Source organism: Lampetra fluviatilis, chromosome 15 (genome assembly GCF_964198595.1).
Source record: "Lampetra fluviatilis chromosome 15, kcLamFluv1.1, whole genome shotgun sequence".
NCBI classification, from domain to species: domain Eukaryota; kingdom Metazoa; phylum Chordata; class Hyperoartia; order Petromyzontiformes; family Petromyzontidae; genus Lampetra; species Lampetra fluviatilis.
Genome location: NC_136289.1, coordinates 917,541 through 930,396, shown reverse-complemented (window position 1 = coordinate 930,396; position 12,856 = coordinate 917,541). Strand labels below are relative to the sequence as shown.

Below are 12,856 nucleotides of genomic sequence, written 5' to 3'. Positions count from 1 at the left end.
AGCGCAGTGCCCAGTTTTCCCGGAATAGGAAACGGCCCCCGGCAAACGTGCGTGCGTGGGGCCCGTACCGTCAACGGCCACCAGTACGGCCGTGTGGCCCTGCTCCTCGTGCTGGGCCATGGCGGCGTGCACAGCGGGGGCCACCTCCACGCCGCTGCGCCCCATCCACTCGCGGTTCCCGATCAGCACGGCGTAGCGCTGCGGCTCTGCACGCGATCCAACAACCACCGACACCGACATCGCCACGGCAACGGCCACCGCATATCGCAGGATTACGGGAACACTGCCTGCAGCTTATTAGAACAGAATTATTGCAGCGTTTGTTTACCCAGGAAAGCCTGATGGAGTCCCAAGACCCGTTTTCTAAACTAAACTAATTTTAATTTCACCGGGTAAGGCTCACTGAGCTGTATAGCTCTTTTTCAGAAGCCACCTGGCCACAAGTTATAGCTCAACTAAGTGGCTGATCACGTGGCAATTTATAGCAGCCAAATACTCTAAACGTGTGTTTCTAAATTGTGTAGAGAAAAACCGGAGAACCCGGAGAAAAATACACGCTACCACGCGGAGAGAGACACGCAAACTCCAAACATACAGCAGGCGTCAAGGGTCGGGATCGAACCCACGACCTCCTGCAACCAGGCGAGACAGACAACATTCTCGCCACCGCGGCGAGACGACATATCCTGTACCGCGGCGAAGTTTACGGACAGCCGATGACACCAACAACCAACTACACGTTTGCACCGAGCCGCCGTTGCTTACCGTGACGTGTGGCCGTCGATTCGTCACCGTCCATGATGATGTGTGGCGCCGAGCGGTCGGCTGGCGCGGAGGGAGAGGCGTTCTTCTCGTTCTCCTCGTCGACGGCGGTCAGCGCTGCATCTACGTTCGACACCTCGCAGGAGATCCCAAAGCCCGGCACCGCCTGGAAGGCCTGGCAGGAGCCCAGCCTCTCCGTGGACAGCTCCTGCACGTGCGGACAAACGCCCGAGTCCGGCCGACGTCGTTGGGCCCCGGTGAGAACTCAAGGGGCCATGACAGGGGTCTCACTTGCACGAGTGACCCGGGTCCCCGAAATTAAAGACGCAAAACAAAATGAAATAAAATAGAGAACAGCAAATTAAGCGAATAGAAATAAATAGCAAAATAATAACTGTGTCACATGGGAATTGGAATATATTGCACGAATGTAAAACAACGTTAAGTAATACATTCTCTGTGGCGCAAGTCGGCTCGGGCAGATGCAATGTAGACTGATCGTTACACGGTTATACAGTTGTCACAGACACCTCGTATACATCAGATTAACGCCTGTCACTATTCTTCTGATATCCCCTAATAGCTCGTACACTTAATGGACAAGAGGCCACCCTGTTATTCAAGGCACAGCCATTGATCGCAGGAAACAGCGGCATCCACAGCCTACAGGGAGCACCGTGTACAACATTATTGCGTTACGGCTAAACGGTCCAACATTGTGTCCAGAACCATTTTCGGTACCGAGGAGCGGTTCCCCGAGCGAAGCGGGCCAAGGCTCTGTCCGGTTAAGAACCAACGCACACCGCACCACCGCAAAGCTCCTCTTCTGGCGGGGGCGTTGAGCCGCCGCGTGACGTGCGAGTCTACATCTCCCTTTGCTCCGCGTGTCCCCCGGAGCGCCACGTGCCTGCTTGCAGTGCTTGGTGATGGCCACTCCCAGGGGGTGCTCGCTGCTCGCCTCCGCCGTGCCCACGATGGCCGTCAGCCTCCTCGGGGAGACGCGCGCTCGGCTGCCGAACAGCACGAATCTCAGCACCCGTGGCATCCCATGAGTCAGCGTGCCCGTCTTGTCGAACACCACGGCCTTGATCTGCGAGCGCACGGTGGATGCGCTGCACGTGAGCTCAATTCTGGTGCCTGGCCACGGCTTTCATATTTGGGTGGTTTCCTCTAGCAGGCGGGGATTATAGCAGAACACAAAATAATCACGAGCACCGTTGTTGAGAAAACAGGGAGCAAAATAAATAAGCAGACGATATGCCTCGTTTATAGATCTGTCCCTCCACATAAAACCACACTTCAAGTTAGTCTAGTTCAAAGAATGTTTGTTTAGTTTAATCACCAGGCCTTCTGGGAGATGCACAATTTCAGCAGCGATTAAGCGGTGCAGGGGGCTATGCTAAGCCAGCCCTGCACAGCTCAGGAGGAGCCATGTCATTTTTCAACGCAGAAACCGAGCCGCACGATGCCGACATCGCACCCAACGAGTGGAGACGCATGTAGACGAAGGGGTGACACTCTGTTTGACTTGCACAGACGGCCACGCGCGCACTGAACTCGTCATTCGACTCCCTGTCCCTGGCCCGTTCTAACAAATGTGTTCCTCAACACATTCGTCGTGTTATATCCAATTCGCGTTATGAGAACAGACTGTAGTCCTTGAAAACAACACAACAATCATACACCGGGTGTCCTTCCGCATCGTCTCACAGGTTGGGCTACGCGACACGGGGCGCGGCGTCGTGCGTCAAGCGAGGCAGCGTCCCCGCGAAAGCGTACCTTGTGAGCCATCTCCAGCGGCTCTCCGCCCTTGATGAGGATGCCGTTCTGTGCCCCGATGCCGGTGCCCACCATGACAGCCGTGGGCGTGGCGAGGCCGAGAGCGCACGGGCACGCGATGCTCAGCACCGTGATGGCCGCCTGGAACGCAAAGCGCAGCACCACCTCACCGTGCGGCAGCGACGGGTCGAAATCCTGGAACGGACAGACAGGCAGGGAGGTGCAGCAGGGGGGAAGCAAGTCCACGACAATGTTAGCGAGTGTGCGGGAAGCAGACTCGTGGGTGGCAGCAGCAGCAGCCATGCTTCTGTGCATCCTCATCCGCCCGTTGCTGATGAACCGTTAAGAAATGCCTGCATGCGGATATGGAGTGGACAAATTTAGAGAAGGCTGTAACGTATTATTATATATGGGTACGGTAAGTCCTCACGTGATGCATTTTCACACAACGCGTTTTCGCTATGACACGATTCTTGAATTGGTCACACACAATGCGCCCGTTACAGCGCAGTTTCTGAGTGGCCAACGATGAACTACTTTCTTCAGCTGCACAGCTGGTCGGTACGGGAATTCTGGAAAACCATGCGGAGTGATACGGTACGTGGAGGACGTAACCTCATCTAAGTTCTTTGTCCCACCATGGGATGGCTGCAGCCTGATTTTGATAAGAATGCACGTTATTTATGCCCTGCAATGTGTATACAGTAATTTCTCGTTGAACGAGGCACTATTCAGGAATGCATCCACCGCGCTAAACAATGAATTACTGTGGTTTAATGGCAGTGCAGAAGCTGTTATTTTTTTGTACACATCATCAATTGGGCACCACAGTGGTGAGATGTTAACTATCTTCTTGGTTCTTTCGGTAAAGTCACGTAGAAGGGAAGTAATAAAATAATAAAAATAAAACATAATAAAATAATTCTCACGTCGTTTCGGCCACAACACAAGCAGCCGTCCTCAGGTAGACGCTGTCGCCTCGACAGACCTGGTCTTCACCTGAGGACGGCTGCTTGTGTTGTAGCCGAAACGTCGTGAGAATTATTTTATTATGTTTTATTTTTATTATTTTATTACTTCCCTCCTACGTGACTTTACCGAAAGAACCAAGAAGATGAATCCCTGCAGTCACGAAAGCTTTAAATCGAGATGTTAACTACCTCGCCTGGTATACAGGAGGTCGTGGGTTTGATCCCGACCCTGATGCCTGCTGTATATTTGGAGTTTGCATGTTCTCCCTGTGGTCGTGTGAATTTTTCTCCTGGTGCTAAGGTTTTTCTCTCCACATTTAGAAACATCCCTTCAGAGTATTTGGCTGCTATAAATTTCCACATGATAAGCCACTTCGTTGGGCTATCATTTGTGGCTGGGTCGCTTCCGGGATAGAACTATATAGCTCAGCGGGCCTTACCTGGTAAAATAAATAAGTAATATTTATGAAAACTTTTTTTAAACACGCTTTAATGAAATGTATCGTACTCGTAATGGAAGAACTCCACGACTCCAGGAAGTGGCCCCGAAGCTTGCCACAACGTAAGGGGCCGTGGTGATTTACAGCCAACGTCAGTTGAGCGTGGACAATTAGACCCAAGCCGAAACATAACATATAAATGAATGTTTTAAAATATATATTCTTTATGATAGAATATAGTATTGTCATCAGTATGACATAAGTATACCAAGTTTGCAGTCGATACCACATTGGGAAGTGGGTAAAAATTTAGTTACAAGATTTGAGGATACAACAATGACAACAACGACGACAACAACGACAACAACAAAAATAAATAAAAGCGTGTAAAAATAGTTTGTAGTTTAGTTTATGGTCGACAACTACAGAGGTCCATGCTAAGCATCCCAAGGAGGCTCCTGGCATTGGCCCACTCCCACTGGGGGGGCACCAGGGTTCACATCCTTCACCCTGGCATGTTCACCTTAAACGTGGCATAAATTAATATTTAATACTATTTATTCTGTTGTTGTTTAATATCGATGTACCTGATGTAAATTTTATGACAGAGATCGCAGATGCTCAGGTCGTCCTTTAATACCACCAAAAAAATCTCATCAATTTTTACTTTATTTTAGAACGTTTAATTTGAATGAGGTAACATAAGTACCCAAACAGCCAGACCAGTCAACAACTGCTTCAAACTGTAACTCTCCTCAAACTGACCACATTACTCCATAGCTGCTTTGTCCCTCCCGCAGCCAGATCAATCATTAGCAAAGTGCATGTCCACAAATGACCTGCCTCAGCAACTCCTCACTGGATGTTTAATATTTAACAACGCTAAGCTTGCGTGTCATTAATGATTAGACAGTTAACTTAACAGTATTTGACATTTGTGTTTTATAATTATGTATTTGTCGTGTTTGTATTAGAATAGTCTCAAGTTGATCGAGCCTTTGTATGTTCAACTGTCGCACTGTGCCTAGCCAACTGTGCTCATCGGAGGGGTGCCGGGGGAAAGACACGTACGCAGTGCCGCACCGCACACGTGCAATGGAGAACTCCTAGAATGTTCGCAGGAACAGCTCAAGGCCCTCATCCCAATCCCCGGGAGCTGTGCTGCAACCACCTCTGGTTTCACGAGCCTCAATGTATATGCCACCTTGGCCAATCAAGAGCTACCCCTAGGCCTCCCTGACCCCAGGAAGGCAGCAGCAGGAAGTGATGTCATCGCAAGAAATTGCATTGTCAGCATCATCGGACGCACAAGCACAAGGAGCGTAGATTTGACTCACTTGAACGTCCCAATGGGAACTAATGTCTTTACAGGGGTTAGCACACCACTATCAAGGGAAACAGCAGGTGTTTACAAAATAACATTTACGAATATAATTATATAAATACTAATAACAATAATAATAATAAGTACACCATATTTTATTGCAACTGCATCCGTCACAATCAGTAGCAAATATTGACCATGCCGTAAACCGCTGTAAATCTGCGCTCCCTTCAACGGAGGAGGAAAAGCAAAACTCTCGTGGGCAGCAGAACCCAAAATTGGCATTTAGCTCCTCAACGAATTGCCATTGGTGAGAATATAATTGTGACAAATGCAGCGATAATGAACTGATTGCATCAACATAACAGTCGGGAGTTCAATTTCGATTTAAAGCTTTCGTGACTGCGGGGATTCATTTTCTTGGTTCTTTCGGTAAAGTCATGTAGAAGGGAAATAATAAAGTAATAAAAATAAAACAATTTAAAAAACTTTTTTAAATGTTTATTTTTATTATTTTATTATTTCTATTTTATTATTTACCTTCTACGTGACTTTACCGAAAGAACCAAGAAGTCGGGAGTTCACATGAAACAAACTTTTTTTCTTCAACGAATGTCGGAGGGCGCAGGGGACACGGACCGCCCGAGCCACACACTCACCGGGAAGTACTTCTGCACAACCACAAAGTCCGCAAAGCCCAAGACGATCCAGGTGACGAGCGTGAGGGTGGACAGCAGCACGACGGTCGGCACGAAGTAGCCACTCAGTCGGTCGGCCAGCTGCTGGATGGGAGCCTGCAAGAGTGCGGACGGACCGTAAGCACCGCCGCCGTAGCTGCCTTTTGGTCGTAGCGGAGATCGCACGTGACACTGCCTATCGTATCACGCAGGTGGTTGCCCGGTCACACTCGATTTCATGCAAGAGGGACTTCAGAAGAATGCCACGGCGTGCGACGGCTTCTGACGCCCGACGACTCGGCTCACCGCTGTGGTGCTGTGGCTCACGGCCACGGTTCATTGCAAAGCCCAAGTATACCATTACGAGCGTTGTCAACAAAGGCAGTACAATAGGGTTCAGAAGCGCAGAAAGCCGAGGGAGATTTGTCTCTGTTCACATGATGGTGTGAAGTGTAGACATTTCCTGACATGAGCACCAATACTATCATCAACCAAGCCATCGCCTCCAAGTTTTTCAGGCAACTTAGGAAGTTCCCCGCTTCATAACTAATGCGACACGCACGCGAGACTTGCTCTCTCACAACTTTGCAATGGGTCGTTCCATTTAAATTTATAAGGTGCATGCATTTATGTTTTATATACATGAATTTACGTGCTCACCGACGTTTTTTTTTCCATAATAGACATCAAGCGGAATATTGCATGCAAACGACAAAGTAACGTATTAAATAGATCTTTGAGAGGAATTTATCCAACGGAGCGTGCAAGTCCACTCGCCGCGCCACGACTGCGCGTGACCCCCGCGAGCCTCACCTTTGACGTCTGCGCCTCTTCCACGAGGCGGACGATCTGGGCCAGCGTGGTGTCCGCGCCGACGTGCGTCGCCTCCACCAGCAGCGACCCCATCTGGTTGATGGAGCCGGCGATCACCAGGCTGCCTGGGCCCTTCGACAAGGGCATCACCTCCCCTGCGGCGCAAGCGGCGAACGCTCCATCAGAGAACCTGCAATCACTTCCCGTGAACAAAACTCGCAAAAGTCCTCGCGTTTCTCAACGCCATCGGTGGTGCTGATGAATTAGTTTGAGACAAACTTGATTTGGCGCTCTCGTGACTGCAGGAATTACTCTTTGGTTCTTTCGGTAAAGTCGCGTTGAAAGAGAAAATAATAAATTAAATAATAGCGCACGACGTTTCGATTGCAACACAAGCAATCATCATCAGGTGCAAATGAAAACAAAACCTAGTAAACCTAGAAATGTAATGCAAACAACACAGAGAGTCGGCTAACATAACAGTCAACACCCTATCTGGTTGATTACGTTCTTCCAAAGATTGCTAAATATAATGCAATACAACACAGAGATTGCTAAATTAGCAATCTTTGGAAGTTTACTAGGTTTTGTTTTCTTTTTCATTTGTACCTGATGATGATTGCTTGTGTTGCAATCGAAACGTCGTATGCTATTATTTAATTTATTATTTTCTCTTTCTACGTGACTTTACCGAAAGAACCAAAGAGTAGTCTGAGACAATTAAAGAAGGCGTGTCGCAACGTCGATGGTGTGAGGCTGTGGTGCGCTCCTCTACGGTGGTGGCCCGAGGTAGAGGAAGTGCACATCGCCTGCCCACAGGCTGCCACTCAGAGGGACGAGTGGCTGGGCTGAGCCCGAAGATGCCTTATCTTCTTACGTTTCACTTAGAGTCCGAGTCTGCTCTGCCACAGCATCACCCATGGCCCTGTCTGTTAAAGTTCAAACACGCTTCAGCGGCACATGCCCCGATGTTGCCGTTGTAGGTATGTAATTTAAACTTCTTTCGCACCGTACGTGGCCAACCGTGCTAATCGGATGGCGCAAGGGAAGGACAAAAATCAGTTCTAAAGAAATTGGTTTACAATCTAGATGATGATTTAAAAGTACACAGTTCCGGTCCTAATATCGGAAGGGAGAGCGTTCCAGACAGTCGCAGAAGCGCATCTGAAAGCGCCACGCGATGCGGCGACCGTCTTTGTTTGATGGCTAGATCGAGGCGGAGGTCGAGGCGGAGTTCGAGCCAGTGCCAGCGCCGGGCCGGACGTCCCCACAGCGCCCACCTGTGATGATCGATTCGTCCGCCATGGAGGAGCCGGCGATGACGCGCCCATCCACGGGGAAGCGGGCGCCGGGCACGACGCGCAGCGCGTCCCCTCGCTGCAGCAGCTCCACCTCCACCTGCTCCTCGCTGCACGCGCGCCGCACACCGCCGTGGCACTCAGCGACACAAAGACAAAGATCCCCCGTGTAGCCTGTGACAGGCTGTTGGGGTGAGTGCTGTTGGCGAGTAGCACCTGTGAAGGCCGACACGGCAGATGAGGGGATCGGTGGCCAGCACCACGCCCGGCCGCCTTTGTCTCCCCAGTGGCCATGTTTACACACTGTACCAGGTACTCATTTAAGGCTCAGTCGACCTAGGGTTCAAATAATCGTCACGGAATCGAACTTGGGTTGCCGGGTTTGAAGCACAGCGCAAACCGCTATACTAGCGCTCCCCGCTACACCACACACACACTACACACCACACACACTCACAAACCATACGCACTGCATTATATTTGACACATAGCCTCGCCTGCTTACATATTCGGGCAACAATGATCCTAAATTTGTTTAAGTTTCTGTCACTCAGTTTTTCCTGGAAATGGCTTAAAAATCCGACCCAACTTTCACTCGAGCAAATGAAGACTCGGTCACTCGAGTTCTAACCTGGTGACAAAGATCCACTCGAATGCGACCTCTGAGGCCAGCGTGCACGAGCCCCACGGCCCCCGCGAGCCCTGTGGCCCACAGGTCCCGTGGCCCACAAGTCCCGTGGCCCCTGCGCGAGTGACCCACCTGACGAGGGAGTTGTCGGGGCCCAGCGTGACGAGCGTGGCCTCGGCCGCCTGCAAGGACATCAGCTTCGCCAGCGCCTCCGACGTCTTCCCCTGCGGCGATGGGCAGAGCAGCGCTCAGCCACGAGCTCACGCGCCACTCACGTGGCGCTTCAGAGGCATACGAGACGGTGCACGAGGGAAGTACTGTACACGTGTGTGTTCAACTTGATTACTGTACACGTATGTGTGTGTGTGTGTTCAACTTGATTACTGTACACGTATGTGTGTGTGTTCAACTTGATTACTGTACACGTATGTGTGTGTGTTCAACTTGATTACTGTACACGTATGTGTGTGTGTTCAACTTGATTACTGTACACGTATGTGTGTGTGTGTTCAACTTGATTACTGTACACGTATGTGTGTTTGTGTGTTCAACTTGATTACTGTACACGTATGTGTGTTTGTGTGTTCAACTTGATTCGCACTGTTTACGTAGCCGACCGTGCTAATCGGACATGCGGAAAGTGTTTGTGAGGAATCTCATTGATTCGTTGAGTAAAATAAATTGTCAAGCTCATGACACATGCACTGTGTCACGCATCTAAGAAATTATCTTTTACAAGTCATGCAAACTACACGCATACGCTAATGTACATCAGCATTAATAAGCAGGCTGCTTCCGCCACTGAAAGAGTAGCGGCGATGTTGGGTACGGGGCCCGCGTTCCAAGGCAGTCTCGACCCTCCCCACACGTTGCATAAATACAACTCGACACTTTTGATTTCACCAGGTAAGGCCCGCCGAGATACTATATGGCTCTTTTTCAACGACCTGGCCACAAATGATAGCCCAACGAAGTGGCTTATCACGTGGAAATGTATTGCAGCCAAATACTCTAAACGCGTGTCGATTCTAAACCTGGAGGGAAAAACCGGAGATCCCGGAGAAAAATCCACACGACCACGGGGAGAAGACAAACTCTAAATATACAGGTGTCAGGGTTGGGATCGAACCCACAACCTCCTACATACCAGGCGAGGTAGTTGACAACTCACGATGTGCACATTTTACGTTGTGTACCGCGTCTATCCATGGTTGTAAATGGTCTGAAATTGAATGCGACTCTGTTAGTGTCTGCATCTATATAATTCACAAGTGTCTGTCCGTCATGAGGAGGACCCGCACAAAAATCCACACGAGCACGGGGAGAGAGAGAGACACGAAAACTCCAAATATACAGCAGGCGTCGGTAGGTCCGGCACGCTCACCTTGGCCAGGTGCTCAAGCCAGCGGCCCAGCGTGATGAACACAAAGAGCATGGGCGGCGTGTCAAAGAAGGTGAGCGGGCTGCGCGGGGCCCGCTCGGCCATGGCCACGAGGAGGATCACCACCGAGTAGACGTACGCGATGCTGGTGGCCAGCACGATCAGCACGTCCATGTTGGCCGCCCGGTGCTTGACAGACTTGTACGCGCGCAAGTAGAAGTGCCTCCCTCCCACAAACTGCCAGGGGGGACACGACAGCGCTCGTGGCTTCTGCGGGACGCGGCGAAAGCGCGACGCGGTTCTTGCTCGGTTAATAGCCGCGTTGCGCTTTGTGAACTAAAAGCGATAAACTATTTTTTTATTTTACCAGGTAAGGCTCACTGAACCGTTGTATTGATCTTTGTCAGAAGCGACCTGGCCCTCACAAATTATAGCCCAACGAAGCGGCTTATCATTTGGACATTTATAGCAGCCAAATACTCTCAATGCATGATGATTCTAAATGTGGAGGGAAAAAGTGGAGGACTCGGAGAAAAATGCACGTGACCACGGGGAGAACGTGCAATCTCCAAATATACAGTAGGCGTCAGGGACGGGATTGAACCCACGACCTCCTGTATACCAGGTGAGGTAGTTAACATCTCCTAGGCGAGGTAGTTAACATCTCCTAGCCACCGTGTCGTCCAAATGCATTGCTGGAACTCTCTTATAACCGTCCCTCTAAGGTAAAAGTAGTCTCAGCCCAGTAAATTGATTGCTTGTGCCACTGTCGGCGAAATTTCCTCCATTAGAGGAAGCTGTAGAGAGCCCCTCTGGAGGGTATTTGGCCTACTCTTCCACAACCTGCCAAGTGACTTAAATGTGGTGAACCCATCCACACTGCTATGTGGACAGAAGTGGAGGGCGATTTAAGAAACTTGCACCCATTGTTTCAACTTCCAAGCCAGGAGATGGAATTGAATCGACGCCCTCTGAATGTCAAGTCCAGCGGGTGATTCGATTAACTTGTGAACTAGTGGTTTTACAGACGAGCATTGAGAATGTCTGGTAAGACAAAGCAGGGCCGATCACAGAGACCGACTCCTGGGAAGATGCACAAAGCGCAAGGTGCATCATCGTACCTGTACAGGGGTGCAGAGCGCAAAGAAAACCAGGTTGATTGTGGAGAGCCCAGGGAGGACCATGTGATTCATCAGATAGTTGTGCTTCTTTTGGGAGTCGATCACGATCATGTAGATCATCAGAGCCATCACCGGGGTGCCAAACAGCAGGTTCAGTAGGAAGGCATTCCGCCATCTAGAGGGCAGGCGCTTGTTCTCAACGGGGCATTCGCGTTGGCGTACAACATCCTCTCCCACCTGTCGTATGCGTTCATCTTTAGCCCGGTGTTACATGTGCAGAGCCGATGGGGGGTCACATCAACATTTCAGACCTTCGGAGTCCAAACACCCTCATTAGGAGGACAGAGCAAATCGATCCAGCGACAAAATGTACGGGATATAATAGATGAGTCTGCAAAGCATCATAGGATATATTAATATGCTACAAAAACAAAACAACAAATATATTTAAAACTAAATTATTGAACATTTCCGGCAAGAGACGTTAGTCCGGCTGCCAGTGCGAAGACGCTGAATGAGTTGCTACCTCCTTGTGAGCTCATCGTCAGCCCAGCGTCACCCGTCTAGATACCACTTGGCTTGGATGGAGCGCATTACCGCTTGACTTTTACACTAAAAACTACACCGCTGTGTGAGCCACTCTAGTTGCCTGCTTCGTAAAACATCACCACCTGTGATGGCCAACAAGCCTCCCGACCCGAGAATGAGGTTAAACGAAGATCACGCTGCGTGACCTGGGGTGGGGATGATAAATGTACACGGACGAAATTCCATCCCTTGGAACAATTCCATCCCTTTAAATTTCAATGTTTCTTGATCGCGTCCTTTTTAAAATGTACTCTTGGGGCACGCTAAATACATTTTGAGTCACATTAATGGGCCAGCAAATTTAGTGGAATGCAGTTCGCAAATAGAAAATTAAGAGTGCTGTTGTTTTTAACGACGTAAAAGAGGGAGAGAACCCTGAGTGATTGTAATGAAATTTGATTACGGACAAAACTGCGAAGCAGAATGGAAAATTACGCCTAAGCTACTTAAGGTTATAATTGGAGCCTCGCAGAATATCACCATTAACCCCTGGTCCCTGCAGAGCAGAGGCGGACGAGATGAGATTAGTTTTGCCATGTACAGTAAAGTCCTACGGCTGACAACAACAATGCTCAGTTAAAATAAACGACGCTCGGTGTGGATTGCGACAAAACTCTGTGCAAGTGGTGTAACGCGTGCTGCCCCACACACTGCCTGATCTCGTCCGTGTGCTCCAGGTGGCTGGTGTCACGGCAATCTTGCTTGACCAGGGCCGCCGTGTAGCCCATGCGCTGTTCAGCCGCGGTAAGAGCACAAACGGGGGAACATCGCGTCAGAGACGTGGAACGCAAGCCAGCACGAGACACGCGAGCGCTTGTTCGCCCCATTACATTACGCAGTAAAAACACAGGAATGACGCGGGAAAATGTTAAGGCATTCCTGCCGCGTTATCGACTCATTGTCTTTAGATGTAAACGTGACAGAACCACGAGGAGATTCATTGAGACCATTTCCTTCAAAACATTCCAGAAAAATAACATGCCTCCATGACAATTTGGTATTGTGCTATTGAGGCATTGTGACCTCACGGTGGCTAGGAGATGATAACTACCTCGCCTGGTTTGCAGGAGCTCG

The 12,856-nt window shown here is 49.8% G+C and overlaps 1 protein-coding gene across 2 annotated transcripts in view; it reads right to left on the bottom strand.

The window, feature by feature from the left end:
- LOC144936090 (copper-transporting ATPase 1-like) overlaps positions 1 to 12,856 on the bottom strand; it is a 43,731-nt gene that overhangs the window by 8,176 nt on the left and 22,699 nt on the right. For both annotated transcript variants that reach the window (XM_078862930.1, XM_078862932.1), the window contains 11 exons: positions 12,434 to 12,513; positions 11,195 to 11,369; positions 10,077 to 10,310; positions 8,825 to 8,916; positions 8,047 to 8,174; positions 6,767 to 6,921; positions 5,936 to 6,070; positions 2,542 to 2,736; positions 1,670 to 1,852; positions 766 to 970; positions 69 to 206 (listed from right to left, as the gene is read on the bottom strand). In XM_078862930.1, the coding sequence (XP_078719056.1) occupies positions 69 to 206; positions 766 to 970; positions 1,670 to 1,852; positions 2,542 to 2,736; positions 5,936 to 6,070; positions 6,767 to 6,921; positions 8,047 to 8,174; positions 8,825 to 8,916; positions 10,077 to 10,310; positions 11,195 to 11,369; positions 12,434 to 12,513 (1,720 nt within the window). The remainder of the gene's footprint in view (positions 1 to 68; positions 207 to 765; positions 971 to 1,669; positions 1,853 to 2,541; positions 2,737 to 5,935; positions 6,071 to 6,766; positions 6,922 to 8,046; positions 8,175 to 8,824; positions 8,917 to 10,076; positions 10,311 to 11,194; positions 11,370 to 12,433; positions 12,514 to 12,856) is intronic.